This window comes from Coloeus monedula, assembly GCF_965178545.1.
Source record: "Coloeus monedula genome assembly, chromosome: 7".
Lineage (NCBI taxonomy): Eukaryota > Metazoa > Chordata > Aves > Passeriformes > Corvidae > Coloeus > Coloeus monedula.
Genome location: NC_138787.1, coordinates 14,643,395 through 14,664,675, shown reverse-complemented (window position 1 = coordinate 14,664,675; position 21,281 = coordinate 14,643,395). Strand labels below are relative to the sequence as shown.

General features: G+C 38.9%; 1 protein-coding gene across 2 annotated transcripts in view; it reads right to left on the bottom strand.

The window, feature by feature from the left end:
• Nucleotides 1-21,281, bottom strand: part of RAPH1 (Ras association (RalGDS/AF-6) and pleckstrin homology domains 1) — a 91,799-nt gene that overhangs the window by 32,414 nt on the left and 38,104 nt on the right. Inside the window, exons 4-5 of one of the 2 annotated variants that reach the window (XM_082284879.1) lie at nucleotides 20,549-21,066; nucleotides 3,768-3,842 (exon numbers count right to left, since the gene is read on the bottom strand). In XM_082284879.1, the coding sequence (XP_082141005.1) occupies nucleotides 3,768-3,842; nucleotides 20,549-21,066 (593 nt within the window). The remainder of the gene's footprint in view (nucleotides 1-3,767; nucleotides 3,843-20,548; nucleotides 21,067-21,281) is intronic. The other variant, XM_082284880.1, reaches the window with a different exon arrangement.

Sequence of the window (21,281 nt, the reverse complement as noted above, 5' to 3'; positions counted from 1 at the left end):
CCTGACATTGTCACCATATTGCATTATGCTACTAAATATGGAAATGGCTGTGAAGTGGTAGTATTGTTTTAGCGGTTGCATCTGAGAATTATGAGACCTGAAAACATCTTGGATATTACAGTGACACTACACTGGGATAGTGCCATCTTTTTCTTTGTTCACCATTCACAAACTTTTTGCTATTAGAAGCCTAACTCAAACACAAAAGATGGCTTCTGAATTGAAACTGGAAAGCAGCAGTCACATTTTAAATGTATCTCAAAGTCACACTGGCCATTGTCACAATTTCCCACAGAAGGGATCTTCTTCCCCACAGTCCGTAAGGGCAAAGAAGGCCCCATGCCACTAAGGAAGGTGTTGAAAAGTACTGCATCTGTTATTGACCTCTCAGGTGCACCACTCGTTAATGCCTCCAAGTAGACTTATGCCCTTTTGAAGTTATTCTTCAAGGTATGGCAGAACAGAACCTTAATCAGCAGAGATGTGCATTCTGCCATCTGCCTGAAAGACTACTCAGACTAGATTTGACAAAGCTGGTAGTGATGAAATAAAAAAATCCAACTGAATTTCACTGGCTCTTTATGCTTTGAAGCAACCATCTCCACTACATTATCATCCCACTTGCCTCAGAGCAGGACCTGCCTAGTAACAGCTCTATGCCAGGCTTCTCACTAGGGCAAACAATTATACAAGAAGAAGTACTGGGATCTGGGACCAGGAGAAAAACAGCAAAGGGGAGGGGAAGAAACCGAAACAAACCAGGGGGAAGAACAGGACTTAGAAATCACAGTAAGGAAGTCTGCGAGTGCAAAGATGACTACAAAGTAACAGAGGAGACAGTACAACTAACTGGCAAGGAGTTTTAGTTGGACAAAAAGCTCTGATATGTGGAACAGGGCAGAAAGATTTCAGAACACTGGCTGATTATCTAACAATGCAACCATAACAGATTATGATAAATTATATATAAATTGTGTTTTTATTATAATGACAAAGTATATAATATCATTACCATAATAAAAAGGACAAAAGGTGACATTAAAATTACACAGGATATCCCAACTTCCTCAGAAAGTGTCTGTAGGAGGCTGGAGTTTTTAGATTGTCCTTACATTCTTTGCAGATTAGAAATCACTTGCTGTATTTTTAAACTGCATTAAAAAAAAATAATCTCAAACAGATGCTTAATTCAAGAATGAGCACATCTGAATCAGAGATGCATGAAGCCAACATCATAACTGATTTAATTAAAAGTCTGATGGAATTATAGTGTGCAGGAACCAAAATCTACAAAGCAAGGGAATCAACATTCATAAGAAAAATTTTTGTCTTTCAGGTCAACAAGAAAAGAAGAATAATGTACCTTTCAGGTCAACAAGAAATGGTATATAACATGGTTCCTTTACCTCCAGATGCTGACATATTATCTGAATCATTACATCATTAAATCACTATCATCTGTCTTCCTGAATGTAGTTTCAGCTTCACATGCATCAGAAGAGTAGAAGAAATGCTCGCTTCAAAACACAGCATGTTACATTTCTATTTTCACAGCCAAAACTGAGATGTATTTGAGTCCTGAACACTCTCTCAAAATTGTTTGTGTGCTCTAATTTCACAGTACTAAACTTAGTTTTCAATATTCATTATAGGGAAACAAGCTTGCAGATTTGACAATAAAGCTACCTTGCTTTATTTTCAATATTCAACAATTTTACAGATACACTTTCACTTCTTGCTGTTTTCAAACAAAGGTTTGAATGCTGTGTGAACAATAACACCTGGAATTGTATCTAAAAATGAAGAGACCACCAAAACTAATACATCATTTTCTGTGCTGAGATCTGCCCTATGCTGCGACAGGAACTGTGTGTGTGCATGGTTGTGATGCAGAAGGAATCTAGTTCATGGCTAGAATTTTTACAATTAGTTGTATTACCAGAGGACAAAAATGGTTCTAATCTAACACACAGACATACCAGAGAAGAGGAAAAAACAGAAACAGTTAAAGACAGTAAGAAACAGTTGACACACCAGGGACATCAGCACAGACCTGCAACACAATCCTACAGTCAACTGACCTAACACCTTGCTACAAGGAAATGTCCCATTTCTTGGGACTGCTTCACTTATACAGAGGCTTATCCAGTGTTACAGCAAGCTGATGAGATCTAAGCAGCAAAGTGGGCTTCCATTTCACCATTTTGTTGAAGATATTTCTGCTTGCAGGAGGTCAGACCAGTAAGTTCCATGCCAGGCCTGTATGGTCAGTAGTCAAAAGTGGAAGGTGCAGCTGTACTGTAACAGCCACAAGCTGACCAAACATTATTGTCAGAAAATCAGAAGGCTCACCAAAAGCACCTGAATCAAAGAGCTGTGAAGCCTAATTAGCCAACACAAATATTTATAAACACAAACATTTAACTTTAGAGTGTATTAGAATGCCTGATATGAGCTACTCCGTGATCATATGACACAAAGGGATCATTTAATGCACTCTTTAAAACAAAGCTCCTGTATGGTAACTAACACTCATCCCACATGTAAACAACCAGAAGGGAGGATCTGAAGACATATGGAGATGAAAGAAAATTGTGGTTTCTGTTTGTGCCACAGCTGTTGTTAATCTATTTGCAATCAAGCCAATTGCTGTTTTGGTGGCTGTTTGCTTTGTTGGGCCATGCAGGGGTGCCAAGAGCTATTGGGGGTGGGTCGAGACAGAGATACGGACTTAAAATTTAAGCAAAACAATCACAAGAGCAGATTACTTGCTTTTGGCTGTTTGTACTCCTCTGGAAGACAGCCAGAAAACTTGTTGTCAAGTTACATGCAGAGCATTTTGAGAAGAATATTAGGGTATTTAAGAAAAAGCAGTGAACTAGTTCTAAACTTTTATTGCTAAATACAGACTACTTAAGCCCAGTGAACATTATCCTAATTGTTTTGAAGTTGCCAAGTTGCGTTTTGTTACTTCAGGCTTGCCTGAGCTCTCTCCACACTAGAATGTCTGTGAATTAAAAAATAACCACAGAAATTGTTTTGCAGTATGTATCAGCAACAGAGACATCTGACACCTCAGCTACTGAATATTCAAAGCTCTGAGCTTGGACATGAATCTGTTTGTCCTTCACCCAGCCTGTATTTTCATCAAAGATATGACAATTTGGGATCTCTTAGTACATTACTGACCTCTTTCCTGTAAAGAAAATAAATTTATAATCAAGATTTGTACATACCTGGCTCATTAGACCACTGTCTTACTAGGATATTCTCCCCCCATTACATTCAGTCAACATTCAAAATGTTATAAAAAAATATCCCATTACTTACTAGTTTGTCTTCAATACAGCAAGAGAACTTATTTTATTTAAGGCTACTAATGCCCTTTAAAACTACTGAACAATCCCACATATTTTTCACAGTTAGGTTTTGGTTTTTTTGTTTGCTTTTTTTTTTTTTTTTTTTTTTTAACTAGTGAATGGCAATAGGAACAAAAGAACTTCTAGCTCAGTACATTTCCTTTTCAACTAAGGTATTTTACCTGCTAATATGGCTATTAAGTATTTGTCAAGAACTTGAACACTTTCATAAATCTGCAGAAACAAACAATAAAATTCAGCCTTTAAAAGCACCTTGGATAATCAGGAAAATCACGGAAGTAAATGCAGAAGTTCCTGGATAGAGCAGGGGTGGAGGAGCATAGCACACAGCAAAAGCATTCTTTCTACATAGAAATAGTCACATACAGTAGAAAGAAGCATCATCACCTTGGTCAGCAAATGAGAAGGCTTTCCTGCAATGTTTCTCAGAAGAAGGGAGGTTTCCCTGTCCAAATAGGAGTGCTTGTGCAGAAAGAAAGAGAAAGAACATAAGTCAAAGGAAGTCAGTATAGTAATTTTATGGTGTCTTGATTACAGAAGATAAAGCAGAGTTTAAAAGAAAAAAACCTTACACCATCACTTTTTCCCCCTCCCATAAAAACATGAATATTCCCAAATGCTACAAGCCTGATACACTGATTTAAAAGCAATTGTGCTAATAGAAAACACTGTTTTAATCTTCTTCTGTACAAAATGTCACACAATAGAATTAAGAAAACTTTTGCTTACCTGCCACTGGTTTCTTTTCTGCAAGAGAAAACTTATTTGTAAAGACATTTAGAACTATAAAAGTAAGAAAATATGCACTTACAATCTTCTTCAAAATCCTGTCCAGCCTTCTAAAACTCAACATTCTACTTATAAAGCCACTATAAACTGGTCATCTGGGAGACATACTCGTTTTATGCTTCCTACACTGGTTGTTGCTTCATTCTTAAAGAAGAAAGGTATTACCGTAACAATAAACCAACCTGACTTAAAATTCATGTCCTTTTATTTAAAGGACTGAAGTCTCTCTTCCCCTGTATAGCCCAAATTATAAAATTACAAATGCCCGCGCTCCTCTTGGGAAGATAAATTAGCAGAAAGTTTATTTTTGTGTGTTTTCGAAATGGGAAGCAAAATCAGTAGAGGGGAAGCAACCAGTAGAGAAAGACAGAGATCAGTTAATGACAGATCCGAGAGTGATTATCTTCTCCAGCACCTGCTACAGGCAGCAAAACCATCATCATGCAGCGATTTTCAGAACCACACAGCCAAGTCTGCTACAGAAATTAGACTAGTACTGTGGCACTTAACAAGAGCATTTAAACAACTTAAAAGAGCATGAAGTACATCTCCCGTGTACCACGACTGTACTGCAAGTTTTGCCTCATGTGGATGCAACTGTCTCAGCCTTATTTGTTCCAATGCTATACAGAACAAGGCATGACAACTATACATGCCTACTATACTTCTGTTTAGTAATTAGCAGTACAGAATCCCACCTCTTCTTCAGTGCCACAATAAGATATAGTCTGAAAAAAATGAAGAGCCCAGGTCTACAACTTCATGCAAGGAAGTATCAAATAGTTTGGCAAATACAGTTCCTGCAGGGAGAGTTTACTTGATGTGACTGCCACACACTGGGATGAACAATTAAGGATCTCTAGGAGGCTTTAAAAGTTACACCTCAGGGAAGACTCTACAGAGCATTTGAAGTTAAACCCAGGCTCCAGGCAAGCTCCACCTGGGTATTTAGCCACTAATACAGACACAGGTTATGTTACAGAGTAAATGAAGATTTTTCTGCTTGCATATTAATTACTGTCTGTATTTACATCATATGTTTTAGAAGCCCAGCAGTGCTGCTTAGCTCAAGCCACACTGCTGAGGGTTTGTAAAACCTGGTATAATTATTTACAGTCATACTGAATTGTATCCTTTCTTACACAGAGGCTCTAACTTCCCACAGACTGAGTTTAGTAATGTCTCATTACAACATATTGCTACACAACTTGCAGAATAAAATGGTTGGCTCAATCCAAACCCCAAAAGTATACATAAAAATCCAGTGACAAGTTCAAGGAAATTCTTTCAGGAGTTTCTTCACAGAGTTCTTGTCAGTCATCATGGACTCTGATTAATATGGATCACTTTCTTGCCAAATGGAGCACTGCAGTAGAAGGAACATTATAATGTACGCTTGCAGCCTCTTCCTTAGAGTTTACCCACCATCTGTCTTAGCCTATTAGTCAACAATAGCGTCAGGATAAAAAGAGGATATTGAATTTCTCCTTAAAGGAAATACTATTTGCTGGAGAATATTTCTCCTACAGGAAAGGCCAATTAACCTTCTTCCTATCTTGGTCATCTTGGCTGCTGCTAGCTTGCATTTAACTACATTTTCTCTGACAAGGAGCTTCTATCCAAAAATGGGAATGCCATATCCTTCTTACAACATAATAGCCACTTGAAACTTTGATGATGATATTTTATGAGAATAGGGGTTGGCAGTAAAATGTGGAACATCAGTGTGATGAGAACTACCTATGTGAACTGGAGCTGCAGAGCTCACATGCCTAGAAATAGGAAGGCAACAGCTCTTTTCCAGACATTTTTTTGTGCATGGCTTCTTTCTACCTTATAACAAATTCTGCAGTACTGCACATACCCAAAAGCTAGAAGGAGCAGAAGTAGCAAAGTAACAGGAAAGCCCAAGTTCTAGAAACTATAGCTCAGCTAAATAATAACTACATGAACATACAATTTTTAAAATATTTGGCATGCACAAACCAGTAGATAATAAATTAAATTTCATTTTAGAACAATGTGTTACTTTCACAATCCAGTTTTAAAGCATTTAGTCTATTTTAAAGAAAGACTTCAGCTCACACATCCAGCTCTGAAGATAAACAGATATTGCTCCTAGAATATTCCACTGTTCCTCACAGAGGACCACACAGAGGATCAACATAGCCCACTCTTCCCCTCTACTTAGGGACTTGAAATACGTACCAAAGCTCTGACAATATAAATGCCTGATCTTGCCAAATAAATTAACCTACTTTTCTGCCCCAAGTACTTCACTAGACTAAAAAGAACAGCAGTGAAATCCAGGAAAACAAAACACTAATTACTCCTAGGGAGACACTTCTAGTCTTCCACCATGAAAAGCATCTGTTCTTCCACCTGCTCCCATTGCAACAATGAGAACTCAAGCTCTGGCAACAAAGTCATCCCTCCCCCAGTGCCTCACCTTAGATTCATTTAGGATATAAAACCAATTCCAATTACATAAACTAGTATGTGTCCCTCCCACTCCTGCAATGCCATGCATTCTTCTATCCCGTTGCAGTAAGCTGACGGCTTCCCGAGTACAAGGCCATCATTTCTCATACAGGCTATTTTCAGTTTAAAAGGTTTTTTTCAAATTGTCACACAACCAGAATTAAATGAGGTTGGAAGGTAAAAGTAGTCTGAAACAAAAGGGAAGTGTCAAAATTTGACAACAGCTTCAGAGAAGACAAAACCATGCAGTCCTTTACACTAAGCATAAAATTGTAGAAGAACCAGATTGTAACAGTGCCGGAAGAGTATTTATTTCCTGCATTCACTAAAATACTCAGTGCAGCTAATTAAACATGAATAACACCAAGTCAAAGATCTGATGCCTAATCTACCAAATTCTTTGAAAGATCACATATTTCTAGGTCAGAATTTAGGGGGGCAAACACAAAGAGTATACAACATGTGCACAGTCTAAAGCTACTTACAATTCTTTACTTCTACTAAGATAGCAGGTTTAAGTTGTATTTTTTATGTGTAGTATAGCTTTCTTAAAATCTAGCCATTAGTAACAGCCATGCCTTGTTTTAAGTTTTTGTATAAAATTATTACTGCAAAAGCTCATTAAAGTTATTTCCATTATATGTATTTAAAAAGCTCTCTTAACTAGACATCAGCAGATGTTAAAATTTTCTACTAGAAGGGGATCTATCTGTCACTAAAAGAATTTTAAAACCAACACTTATACTTTGATATTTTAAATGATTATTAGGGAGCCAGACTCCACTCAGGATTCCCAGTTAATCCAGCATCACTACTACTCAGGCAGAACTCAAAATACCATAGGCCAGTGAGCATCCCGGAAGGAAAAAGTGATAGGGATTTAAGGGGACTCTTAAGAAGCAATATGACATGTTTCCTTCTGTCACATGGAAACTGTCAATATAAACTCTCTTACAAGATTTCACATCAGGAAGCTGGGATAGGCAGTAACACTGTAGCACAAAACTCACTGAGTTCATTTCTTTATATAATCTTCAAAAAGTACTCTTATTTCCCTAAAACAAGCTAAGATGAAGCCTACCATCACGTACCAAATATGTTTACAACTTTTCTGTGCCAAAATCACTTCTTTTGGAGACAACTTTAACACAATCCATAGGAAGCTATTCACTTCTGGCTTAGTCCTTCCCCATAATATGGAACAGACTTCAAACTAAGTTGCAGGAACTCAACCTGGTTAAAAGTGAAAAATAATGAAAGAAAACATATCGAAACTAGGAAAACCATTTTATACAAGAGTAGAAGCAGACAACGATGACTGTTTTGAACTGTGTCGTATTTTAACGCCCAGCAGCAGTTATTCCAAGTCACACTGAAAACCACAGATGTTTAATAATAAAAAAATCCTCAAAATGCTACAAAAGATCTGCTGATTGGAAAACTAACTTTCCATAAAATTAAATGTATACCTTTCTCATGGGATGCCAAAACAGCCATGCACAAAAATATTTTGTGCAAAAGGATTTTGTACTTAAAAAAATTCAGATACGATTATCAAAATACCTGAAGTAAAAAAACCAAATAAATAAGCCTACTAATGCCCCCGTAACAAACTTTAGCTTCTGTGGATAATCAACAACACAGAAAACTAGATTTGAGTAAAATTAGCATTAACACTTAAGAGTTCTAAACTCTGTTAGGAAAAAAAAATTAATAGTGTTCATGTACAGTTCATTCAGCAAAGACAGCTAGCCTTGATGTTTATAAGAACATGGACTATAGTCTTGCTCCAAATTATGTTTTGGACTTCAAAGATTTCCTATATCCTTTCTTTGAAGACAGAAATGTAACATCCACTACCTTCAGATCTAAATACCAGACGTTCATGGACCAGCTGCTGAAAGTTGCATTTCAGTGCATTTCAGAAAACTCAACACACTACTTAAATACACAGCAGCTGCTTAAACCAGATAGTTTTTTCAATACTGAAATACTTTTACACCCATCACCAATCCTATACCTACAAAGCATGTTGGCTAAACATGATAGAACAGATGGGCTACCAGGAAATGAAAAGACCTTTCAGATTTTCAGAATACAATTAATTGTACAAACTAAATGACCAGTAATGCTCTACATGGCCAAAACTTCAAGATTTTCTCAGCTGTTGTCCTTGTCAGCTCCATTATGTAATATTCACTGGGTTGTTTCAATTCTTGAGATTAAGAGGTCTTGAGCTGAAAGTCAGTTTCAAAAAACCCCCAAACTGAAATGATTTCCAAACTATCACTGAATTACCCAGCATATTAGATTTATTTTTTACAGACAATAACTGACAGGTGGATTTTAAGAAAAGCACTTAAGAAGAGGTGATAAACTGAGCTGTCTAGCTAGGGTCTGACGCACGAAGGCCAAGTAGCCCATCTTGCCATGGTAGCAGCCCACTGGTTCACAAGTAAGATGCTGTATTATACATGGTCTCCTCCCTTCAATTCTACTTGCATATTTTTGCAAAATCTGAACACTTATCCATTTTCTTGTTATGTCTGATTATCACCGAGTACAGAAAAGTGGGATCAATTCAGAAAGATTCAGTCTCATCACTAAGAGACTAAGTTGTATCTAATTCCTCTAATTTTAAGGTAAAGGCTGAGAATACAGGCATACAGAGTTTAAAAACAGTACAACACAGTCTGAAAGGCATCAAATATGTTCTTTACACTGACAGTTTACTAATAATGATCAAAAACTGGGGTGGGAAGTGTAAGAAAAAGATGACCTGGTGATCTTCTAAAGTATTTTATCTTACTATTCTAATGCCTTAAACATGTTAAATAGAAAACTTCCTTCCTTGTTAAACACTATCTGTACATTCAAAGATGTCATTCACTCAAGGTATGTACAGCAGAATAACTTACCTTAGTACATAAAAAAAAAGGCAGTAAGAGCACATTGAGGACTTGTGCATGTAGTTATCTTGCCATGTGTTTCTTGCAAAACTCTTGAACAGGAGCTTAACAATAAATACACGTGTTTAATTAAACCAGCTGGTGGCACTCTTGTGCCACTATTCTGGATTTAATATCACAGTTGAGAAACACTACAAAAGCCTTTTTAAAAAGCATTCTCTGCCCCTAAGAAACAAACTAAAAAAATCAGGGAAAACTCAGTATACAGTGTTCACTAGCGAGCTATATGCTTGCAAATCTTTGTTGAAAAGATTACTACAGCTTCCATTTCAACTACACCCCAACACTGAATTCTTTAGATTCCAGCTTCAAGAATTAGAATCCACTATTTTCAAAAGAGAACTCAAGAATTAAAGATTAAAAACAATTTTTGTAATTTTGACCCAAAGATGGGAAAGGAGAGCTGAAATCGGTTTTTCTGATCTCTTTGAGATTATGTATTCACATGAAATTTATTCATATCGATATGATACAATAAACATCTAACTAAAAATATCTATTTTCTGCTTTCATTTGCAAAGGGGGTTGTTTAGCCTAGCAAGAAAGAGGCTCAGGGGACACCTCATCACTCTCTACATAAACACCTAAAAGGAGGTGTGAACAGGTGGGTGACAGTCTCTTCCTGCATGTAACAAGAGACAGGACAAGATAAAAGGCTTCAAGTTGCAGCAGAGAAGGTTTAGATTAGTACTAGAAAAAATTTGTTGAAAAAGGGGTTACAGTTTATTCTTATTAAAACCTCAGAAAAGGAAAACAGACACTGAGAGACTGAAGTAACAGCATTGGGTAACAGAGCTGCCTGACCTCTTCACACACAGAATCACAGTGTGGGTAAGGCTAGAAGGGACCACAGTTGGTCATCTGGTTAAACCTCCCTTGCTCAAGCATAGTCATCCTAGAGTTGCTTATTAAAATTTTGAACAAATGATACTACTAAGAGAAATTTTCCATGATTTGTTACTGTTACAGGGTGATTAGTCATCTACATTAGACAAAGTATTCCTGTTGGGATTTTAGGAACTCTCCTGGTCTTTTTTTTTCTGTTTAAAGGAATTTTCCCTATATGTGTTGCTAGGGGGACAAATTGCTGGGTACTTCAGAAAAACAAAGACCTACCCACTGGGGGTGGGGTGCATCTGGCTACTCTTTTGTTTCACCTGGGTGTGGGGACAGTCGGTCGCTGGCGTTTGGACAGAGAGAGAGGCTGCTTTCTTCAGCTGCTTTTCCTTCTGCTGGAGAAACCCCGGGATCCCAAGGCCACCATTCCCTGCCCCGCTGGGAGCCGAGCCGTGGCCGCGCTGCCCCCGCTGTTGCTTCGAGCCTTCGCTGCGCTGTAGCCGTGCTCACCCTGCCTGCCCAGACCTCCGAGGGGTTCCCTGTTTGGATGCATCTCGTCTGCCACCCGGGATTTGTGCTCGTCCCTGCCGTTCCAGCCTGCTGTTCCCGAGGGTCCGGCCGGACACCGGGATCGGCTGCCCAGGGGTTTGTGAAGCCTTTGTCCCATCCCTTCCCGGGATCCCAGGCCGCCAGTGCCGCGTGCTCCCCGAGCTCGCTCCGGAGCGCCCCCTGCAGCCGCGGGGGAACCATCGCACCTGCCCTGCTCACCGGGAGCCGCCAGCGCCCCTGCCGGCTGCGAGCGGAACTGCACCCCAGGGGAAAGGGCCCGACAGCCCAGAGGGCTGGCACTGGGCTTGGGATTGTTTGCTGCTACTGCCATGGTTATTGCTGTTTGTTTGACTGGCTATACACATATAGATATATAATAGTAAAGAACTGTTACTCCTATTTCCCACATCTTTGCCTAAAAGCCCCTCGACTTCAAAATTATAATAACTCAGAGGGAAAGGGGGTTTCATCTGCCATTCCAAGGGAGGCTCCTGCCTTCCTTAGCAGACACCTGTCTTTCAAACCAAGACAATTCCCAAGAAAGGAAAGGAAGGTGTGTGTCATTTAAAATACAGATGTTTTTAAAGACCTCTGCACATCCGACCAGGAAATAGATTATTGGTAGGAGCATCATCTAGGTCTTGCTTTGTGCTTTCCTATGAGGAGATAGCTGAATTTGTCTGAGACTAAGCCTTTAGAATTAAAACTGTAGTCTGTAAGTCTCAGTGAAGCCTGGAGCATCACAATAAAAAAATCCTCAAGGCTGCATTCTCTCACAGAGCACTGGCCAGCCCTCCAGCTGGACTGCACACTGCTACTCTCAAATCAAAGACTGGCCAAGATCAAGAATGCCTGGTTGCATGGTGGGAGAGTACAGCAGTCTTCTTTAAGCTGCAGTGCCTGGCTGCTGCAAAACACACTGGAGCCAGACAAGGGAAGGAAGAACAATTACTCTGTGCTCAAGTGTGCAATTACTCTGTGCTCAGGAGTGGCCAACCCTCCCTCCTAGGACTCCTGTGACTCCATGTCACTGCAGGCAACTGTAATAAAAAAAATTTAAATCTTAACTTACAGCAAGTATTTATTAAATACTGGGGATGTTTATAATTTCATGCCAGTCCTGGCAGACTAACCCCGTTGAAATTCACTATAATTTAAGTAACATGTCTGTGACATCTCAAATGAACAAACTGCTGCTCTGTGTGCATGAGTTGCACTCTGTGCTAGTCCATCACCTGCCAGGTCAGGCCGTGATGCTCCCCTGCTGAACACAAGTTACTTAAGACAGAGCAGGACAGAAAGGATCGCAAAAGCTGGTGAATATTCAGTTCAAGGTTCATTTCACTATTGCTTTTTAGAAATGTAAGACTAAACCGCTGCAAGGAAGAGGCAGTCCTGTCATTCCCCCAACCATGTGCTCTCACATCTCATGTGGACAGCAATGATTTTGACCATGTGGTCCAATGGATCAATGAACAACTAATTCACAAGGATTATTTTCCAGGGAAAGCCGCTCCAAATCACTAGGCAGCTGCATAAGCAACAGCTCCAACCCAAGATGGGGCAAGGCTGCCCAATTCATCAGTAGCATGGATCTAAAGTAGCATAAACCAAACATGAAATCCCAAATAGTTTGTCAGCAGGGACGAAGTTTCAAGAAAACCCCAAGAAAAAATAAGACGGAGTATATTTTTAGAGCAAATGGTTGTCTGATCAGTCTAAAATAAGGTGCATTAAGTGGAAGACCTAAAGAAGAAAGGGAAAAAAACCCCCGAAGTATGACTAATTGATTCCTAACTGCATTACTTACAGAATATCAGAGACTTCATCCTGTGAAGGGCCCTACCTGTAGCACAGAAAACAAGACATCAAAGCAGCTAAGAAACCTAACAAATAAGAGTACATATAGCTTTAATTGGTTTTATTTGAATTTACTGCCTTATACCCTAAGAAGTAACTGTATTAAGAAAAATTTGATTACAGGGCTGTTGACTTTTACACTACAAATTCCCTCCGAAATGACTGTAGACACCAAACCCTCGAGAGATCAACCACTATAAAAGAATGGGTATACACAGCTGGGGAGTTAAAAGTCACAGATCTACCCTACGTGTTTAAAGCAGGTAAGCCACATGAATGAAATAGAACCTGCATTCACAAAGCAAGGCACTGATGTGGCTGATCTAAAATATTGAATAACTTTTACAAAAATAAGACTAATAGGTGTCCAACACAGGAAACTAACCAAAGCTGTACATTAGTTAACTAAAAATGAAGGCTTTTCTTTGTATTTGCAGACAACTTTTACTATAGTATAACAAACTAAACACTAAATACTGTATTATCGTAGAACAAACTAAACTAAACTAAAGCAGCGTGCTCAAAACGGACACAGCTAAAAGGCCAGTTCTCAACTGCTTCTCCAGAATATGAAATCTTATTTTTGGGGGGTTCAGACTCTTTTACAAACCTCACAAACCCTGGTTTTCATGCTATAGCTTAGGAATATATGTAACTGGGGAGAACAACAAATTCTTTTCTCCTCTTAAGAGTTTAATGTTCCACAACTGGTGGCTTTGTTCCTAATTTTTGTCATCTGTCCCCAATTTCTTTTTTGGCAACCTGAAACAAGGACAAACAAGTAATCTGTTCCTAACTTCCTACAGATTTAGTATTACACATCCCTAATCTAATCAAATGTTGCAGAAAAAGTAAAGAGATTTGTCTTTGTTTTAAGCAGAATGGTGCATCTACAAAGAAACTGGCTGTTTTAAAAGCTCCATTAATTAATCATCACTAGTAGAGTGATATCTTTACTGGAAACTGCAACCAATGCATACAACTCCCCTGCAGCACACTTCTGACAAAGTTTGGTAACATCATAAGGGCAAGACTTTGATTTCTCAGCTCATGTCTAGTGGGTAGTTCCAAAAGTGTGCTGCCTAGATTTATTTGGTCATTCACCTATGGTATTTTTTCTCTTGCAGATGAGTCTGGTAAGATAAAGAATCTCTGAGCAACCATTTTCTTGGCTTGTCTGTATTAATGATACATTTTTTTCCTCAAGAAATCCTTTCATAAACACAAGTATTTTTCTGAAGTGCTGTGGAACAGGCATAAAAGCAAAGAGATTCATTTTAAAGTGTGCTTATTTACCCAGCATTTGGGACAGCAGGGTGAGTCATGCAGTTGCTTGTCCACTGAAGACTCCATCCTTACAGAACAACCACAAAGAAAGAGTATATTTAAGTAGACACAATGCCTTTGGTGTTCACACTTACAGTAACAAAGTACACCCTAACTGTAATTTTTGAGTGGATACCAGCCTTGCCAGCCAGTGGTGTAAAACAAGACACATATTATATATTAATTAATTATATATTAATTAATATATACATATATAACAAGTCCATTTTCCTGTTCCTTCCATAGAGGGAACTTTTAAGTTTATTCATCAGTGTGAGGCAAAGCTGACAGAAGAGACACTATTCTTACATGTTTTCTGATTTCTGTTACACTTCAATTAGTTATCTCCCATGAGGAAAAGCTACAGGATAAATTTTAAACCATAGCTGTAAAATAAGTCAGATACACTGAGTGGAGAATCAGGATTTAACCAATGCAAGGATAATGTTTAAATTCTTGTTTCCCTTTCATGTATTTGAAATCGATATACCCCAAATTTTGAAACGTACCATTCCATGCATGTGCAGTAAACAAAACTTTTAGAATGCTTCCTTTGGATCCCAATTGAAAATGCTTTAAAAAAAATTAAAATTATCCCTTCCCATAATTTGCTTTACAGATTTCTTAAGTATAATGTGAAAAAAAGTTTATGTGCTAGTTTTGCAGGCATTGGGAAGAGTGTATTAGCAATCCTTGGGTTCTAGTCCATCATATGACAATTATGCATAGCCAAGCACATTTGATTATGTGTTTGAAATACATAAATATTGTTTATATTTTATAAAATCATATGTTTATCTCAGAGAATGCTTTGAAAGCTTCCAAAAATCTGGCAAATGAGGAGTCATTTTACATGTATTTCAAGAACATTTGAAAGCTGGATGGCTCACACTTCTTATGCCAACAAAACTGGAAGCCAAAGTAACGCTTCAGGATGACAGATACACACAATTTTCCCTTACTGTTGACTTTTTAAAGAATACTTTGTGACTAATAATTGGGGAAAAAAAAGCGGAAGAAATGGTCTAATTGTGTTTCAAATTAAGTCTTTCCATTGACTATTGTTAGCTTAGGAAAAGGGGAACTGGAAATGCTCCAGAACAGACTTTGTGTACTAAACTAAGGACATAACACAACTGGCAGAAAATGAAACGATTTTTTAAAAAAGTCTTTAGAAGAAACACAAACTAAACCTCTGCCATGCCTTGTTAGTTGCTTATCTGTGACTACTCTCACAAACTGGAGTCTAACATCCTTCACATCTGCTAACCACACATCACATGGACCATAAGGAAAACTACTCAAACTTTAAGCTCCCAAAATACAAAAGCTAATAATGCTCTATTCCTGCAAGAGCTAAAATAGACCACAACTCTTCTTTAAATCACCTCCAAATAACACGAGATTCAGCAGTCCAACTCTATTTTAAGACAGCGTTGCCTAACAAAGACCATATATGTCATCAGTTTATTTCTCTGCATACGTTAACTGCATTTTCATACAATGCAACACTTAGCAATCCCACATAAAACATGACCCTCAATTATTTTAAACGGGTACCAAAGCTTCTGTGTTATACCACTGCACAGGCAAATGCTAGCATTTCCATGTAAGAACTATGGCAAAATTGCTATGAAACACAGACTTTATTATCACTTACATCCATTTCAAGTTTTCCATTTTATCCCACAGGATCTTTTGGCCAGTACAGATTTATTTATGGGTGCTGAGCTTACATGACAATTGCTACTAACAGTCATGACTCCAAAGCTCCCTTGTTTACCCTGAAAGAAACATTAATGTTTACTCTACACTGCCTTCTCTGTCAAGTGAAGCACAAACCATGTAGCTTTATTGCACTGGCACTCTCTTCGCATGATTTTTACTCCTCATGCATCAAGTATAAATCTACAATGAGTTTAAGTAAAAGCTAAAAAATAAAATGCAATTAAATCATGTAGTGTTACCGACTGCTAAATTTTGCATTATCTTTGTATGTCCAGAATCTCTCAGCTGTGCAAACTGGGTTACAGACATAAAGAGCTCTGGCATATTAGGAGGGTGACGCTGAACTGTGCCAGACCAGATGGCAGACTTCAAACTTATCTGCAACCTCTTCACTGAGTATGTGCAGGACAGTAACAATGACTGCCCATGAATGGAGCCTTTCACCCACCAGACACGAACAGCTACATAAGCATCATCAACACAGTTCTCTACTCTCTCCCCTCTGCTTTCTTCTCCATCTACTCTAACACAGCTCACTGAAAACAGAGACAACTTCTTGCTGGCAGAGGGACCAAAGGCAGAAGAAAAAGATAATGTGGGTGGAGGCAACAAGTTAGTCATAGAGTCATCATTTCCCCTACCTTTAACTCATGCTAGTACTCCACTATTCTGGTCTACATACAAGTAAAGTACCCCCCCTACGCCCCCCCCGAAATAACATTGTAAAGTGTATGCCACATTACACAACTAAAAGTAGAGAAAATGAAATGCAACCTACCAATTCAAGAAAGAATACTGCTCAAGCAAGGATCTGTGAAGCCATTTTGTCAAAGACAAATTTCAATTTAGCAAAAAATTACGGGGGTTAGAGTGTGGTGGAAACAACTTTTTTTTTATTCAACAATACTTAAGGGGAGACTAAAGACAAGAATGTAAGTGCAGTCAGAAAACACTTAGTACCACCAAGACAAGGTCTCAAGACTACAAAGCGATAATCTTTGAAAACATCAACATTTGCAATGTTTAAAGAAAGGAAAGGAAAAAAGGAGGACAGTTAAACCATGATGACAACTAATAAACCCACAACTTTAGGCAACCAAGGGAACTCCAGTCAACTCCTCTGAAAGTGGCATAAAGACAAATTCAGAATAAATACAAGGATGGTCCTGGCCAATACGACCACTGGGAGTTATCATCTGTCATCATGCTGATATATCTTCAATCCCAGGAATTTCCTACAGCACAGGCTGCTAGGATGAAGAGGAAGACAAGACACTAAGGTGCCTGTCCAAATGCTCAGGCAAGAAGTTCTGAATCATCCATTACCACCAACGAGTGAGTTCCTGCTCTCCCTTTCAGCTGCCAGTCCTTGGCTACAATCCTGCTAATCCTGTGCATCAGTCCTCTGAGCCTCTGCAGTTCACCTAAGTAACACAGAATGAGACCCAGAATAGAAGCAGAAAGTTTTGGTGTACTAAGTACCAGTTAAGTGCCAAAGCTGGGACAAGGGAGGAGATGAGACAGTGTAAGGAAGAACTGTGAGAAAGGAAGGATGAGAGGAAAGGGAAGTCATATCCACCCATTTCTAGTGGCTGTGGAATTGCAGTCTTCTTCTGTAACATTGGTCCCTATAACCAGACAGAGAGTATACTACACCACACGTACCTTCAGCGGGCCAGTGTACAGCAGTTCTTTTACAGGATATTCCTGTGCTTCCAGGTCAGTGAGCTCTTAAATACAGAGCAGAACTATTTTTTAAGACAGAACACTGAAGTTTTTAACTGCAAAGCCTAATTTCCTTTTTCAGGCAAGCATTTCCTCCCATCAAAATTGTCTTCCATTGTACTTAGGAAGAGCATAACATGAAGCTGCAGCAGAAAGGATGACTTTTTGAAGTGCCTATACTGCCTGGAGAAGACAGAAAGTATCGGCCAAAAGGGCAGAGCTGCCAAGACACTGACCTCTTTCAGAAGAGCCATAGCAGCAAAGAAAAATTTTAAAGGTCAGCTCACCTACAGGCAGTCTCAAGGAAGAGAGGCAAAAAGAAAAGAGCTAACTGAAAGCACTACTTTACAGTCACAAATCTCAAAACAGATCTGCTGTGACCATGAATAAACAGCCTCTCCCACTTTCTGCACAAAAACTGTTGGGCTTTTCCCCTGTATGGACACTAGGACTTCTTCAAAGGCTACTTCCTCAGCAGGATGTTTTCTATTAGGAAGAACACCATTGAGTCAACTGTGTGGGTGGGAGGGTACAACTCAGCCCTACTAGTAAAAGGTGTTTTGGTTTACAACCTAGCCAAGAGGATTAATAAACCTTTAAACTAGTTTTTGGGCACTAAATGAATGAAATAGGAAATAAACTGCTTTGTTGATACCCAACAACTCTTCCTAAAAATCCATTTAAAAGCTAAATGTAAAAATGTAAAAAACAGCACCACAGAATCTGTCACAAACTCAAAAAAAAAGTGATTTCCCTTTCTCTGTTTACCAGTGATGGAAAAAGAAACTTACTTCTCAGTAAGAAGCCCCATCCCATCCCATAATTTTAATAATGAATAGTTGAGTACCAATTCTGTGAACCTGGAGATGACTTCTCAGAGTTGAACACCTTCCTCAGGCTACTGAAATTAAAAAGAATAGATAGAGCCAAAGCAAATAGCATGGCTAGTGAGTGCAGAGGTTTCTGTTCTCAACAGGAGAGCAGAATCTGTATCTCAAATTACTGACGTTTTCTGGTTACCCCCTTCAAAGGAATCAATCAATCATTCATATCAACTTATCTGGGCAGAGAAACAACAGCCACATCCTTGTATGAGAAGCAATCACTGGATTTGTACAAAGGCAAACGTCTTTGAGAAAAGCTTTTGGGGATGATTTTGAGCCTTGGAGTCAGTGGCCAAGAGATCAGAAAGCAAGTGAAACAGCAACTGCAATACTTGCAGCAATACAGGTTAGCTTCCTGTGAAGACAAGGCAACTTCTTAACCTCTGTCCCTTGATTCACCAACATCAAGTTAATTAACAGCAGCAGGTGGTTGTTGATTATTCATGACACAAAGAATTGAAAAAAACTGGGAGACAAGAAGGGCAATTTTACTGATGCCTCAAGCATATAACTCCCAAAGTAAGAGAGAGAATCTAGAGGGAGACCTCCAAGATCAACTGCAGAAATCATCTTGCATTAAAAAAATCAAAAAATGCAATACTCATGCTTTTCTTATGCTATGCAAGCTAGAGCAACTAATTCACATAAATAATCTTTTTAGCTCGAGAAGAGACCAAAATGCAAGACTGCCTAATTTTCTACATCATAAAGACAAAGATATAACCATGAGTATCAGCTGGAGATGCAAAAAAAACCCAACAAAAAGCCAAAACCAAGCCTTTTCATACCATAAAAAGAAAAGGATTGACAAACAAACAACAATATAATCAATGACTGTCGTAGGCTGGGCTTGAACACTCAGGCCTACAGCAATAATGCAAAGGTTTGCATTTTAACTTTCCAAAGAGCAAAGGGCACATTTCTATCTGTTTTGCTTCACTGAATACGACATCTCCAATAAAAGCATACTGAAAACAAACTTTTTATGCAAAAAGAAAGTTGACCTAAACTGTCACTCATTCATTTCTCACCATTTCAAATAAAGATTTAAAGCAAAGTGTGACCTCAATGAGTTGATCATAAGACTGACAAGCCTGCATCATTCACTTTACATCAGACGAACTTTGTTGTAGATGTGTAGAACCATGCTTCCAGCACAGCTCATTCAGATTAGTTTTAACTATTGATTAGAATAAACTCAGCTTGTTCCAGTTTTCTCTCATGAAAGAGAACATGCATACTAGTATAACTGACATTTTAACAGGTCAGATTTCTGTTTCAGAATGTATTTCTACAAGAGAGCTTCTAAGTTTAAGTTCTCAAAATTCACTGGAACATTTTACACATTTTCTCTCACAAGTCACCAGCACTTGCAAAGTTCACTGAACTGGCTGTTCTAACTGAAGTTTCCTCTCTGATTAATCAATGTCAAAGCACCAAAATCCCAAATGAATATCTGCTAATGTTGTATTGCAGCCCAGTTATTTTTCCGTGTTGTGTATTGCTTCAAAGAGTTCCTCCTGTCATACATTAAACAAGAATATTAAGTAGTGGTATAGTACAGCTCCAGACACACACCCATAAATTGCTCCATGCATTTCGGGTATTAACTGTACTATAACAGGAACAGAGCTTTGTCAGTTGTGCTTTCTTTTTGCCACAGCTGTGTACTCCTCACATTTAAATTAAAAGCAATATGTGACATTTACTTCAAATAAAAATATTAACTATAAAAACATTAAAATGCATGATTGGCTTAAGAGGAGGAAGAGATGGGGAAAGCTCTTAAAGATACCAAAACACATTCTTTACAAGAAGTTTCCTTACAGACAGAACCAAAAACACAGAAAGAAGTAGCCACAACATGTGCAGTTCCCGTAAAAGCAAGTTTTCAATCAACCCCATTGCACTGCAGATGTTTAGTTACAAGTGTCAGCATGGGAATGAGGTGGTACAGTGTGTGTAAGTTTGAAGAGAAAAACTCAAACGAAACAAAAATCTCAAATTAGTCACACCCTACCTCAGTGATTGGTTGCCCTTGTGATGTCAAGTCCAGTTCCTGAGGTCTCGTCACCTTATCAATATCCAAGGAGTCCATGCTGGAAGCTGCAGAGGTCACGCTGGAACGGGAGGAGTTACTGATAGAGCGCAACTCAGCATCGCTCACCGTGCCAGCAGATGCTGTCCTCCTGTGCTGGGCACTAACCACTGGCTTGCTGTCTTCCGCAGTAGACTGCTGGGCTGCCTCATCCATGCTCAAAGAGGCCTTTTCTAACTGTGCAGTGATGTCATCCAGAGACACGTTGGCATGTGACGGTTTAGTCACCTTAGCAGAGGAGGAGGATAATCCTTTCACGCTGCCGTGCTTAGTAGCAGGTCGACTAGCAGGTGGTTTCGGAGTTCTGGGTTCTGTGGCAAGGCGTTTCACTGCAGCATTGTTTGCTGAATGAGAGCCGATGCTGCTGAGCTCCTGCTCTATGGAACAGAGATCAGCCATGAGGGCATCCAGATCCACAGTCTCCCCCTGATTCAGGGCTTCTGCAACAAATGAGTAGTCAGGACGTGCAGAGTTATTTCATTTGCAACTCTTCACTTTGTGTTATCAAATCTAATGGTTAAGAGAGCAAAGGAAGCAGTATTTTCTTTTCCCATCTGTATTGCAAAATCTCTGCACACTGCTAAACAGAAATTCATTTGCATGACTATTCTTGACCAGCGCAACTTTCACACTATTTAGGTTAAACACATCTGTC